Source organism: Aptenodytes forsteri, unplaced genomic scaffold (assembly GCF_000699145.1).
Source record: "Aptenodytes forsteri isolate BGI_AS27 unplaced genomic scaffold, ASM69914v1 Scaffold162, whole genome shotgun sequence".
Taxonomy (NCBI): domain Eukaryota; kingdom Metazoa; phylum Chordata; class Aves; order Sphenisciformes; family Spheniscidae; genus Aptenodytes; species Aptenodytes forsteri.
This window is the reverse complement of record NW_008795132.1, coordinates 71,476-71,717: the sequence shown is the minus strand read 5'-3', so window position 1 is coordinate 71,717 and position 242 is coordinate 71,476. Positions and strand designations below refer to the sequence as shown.

The 242-nt window shown below is 68.6% G+C and overlaps 1 protein-coding gene across 1 annotated transcript in view; it reads left to right on the top strand.

Moving 5' to 3' along the window:
• The window catches only part of MAP3K12 (mitogen-activated protein kinase kinase kinase 12), a 27,547-nt gene extending 27,373 nt beyond the window's left edge, over nt 1–174 (top strand). The window contains exon 11 of the mRNA XM_019471824.1: nt 164–174. Coding sequence (XP_019327369.1) covers nt 164–174 — 11 coding nt within the window. The remainder of the gene's footprint in view (nt 1–163) is intronic.
• Nucleotides 175–242: the final 68 nt, after the last annotated feature.

Sequence of the window (242 nt, the reverse complement as noted above, 5' to 3'; positions counted from 1 at the left end):
ATTTTGGGGGGGGGGTCCCCATAGCCCCCTCAGGATGGGGTTAACAAGGGGAATGGGGGTCCCCAGGGCCCCCAGGGCTGTGCACCATGGGCGTGGGGGGGAGGGAATCCCTAGGGACCCTCAGGGCTTGGTACCATGGTGTAGGGGTCCCTGAGCCCCTCAGGCTGGGGTTAGCAAGGGGAAGGGGGTCCCCAGGGCCCCCAGGAATGGGTACCATGGGGGGTGGGGGGGGCCCGTCTTCC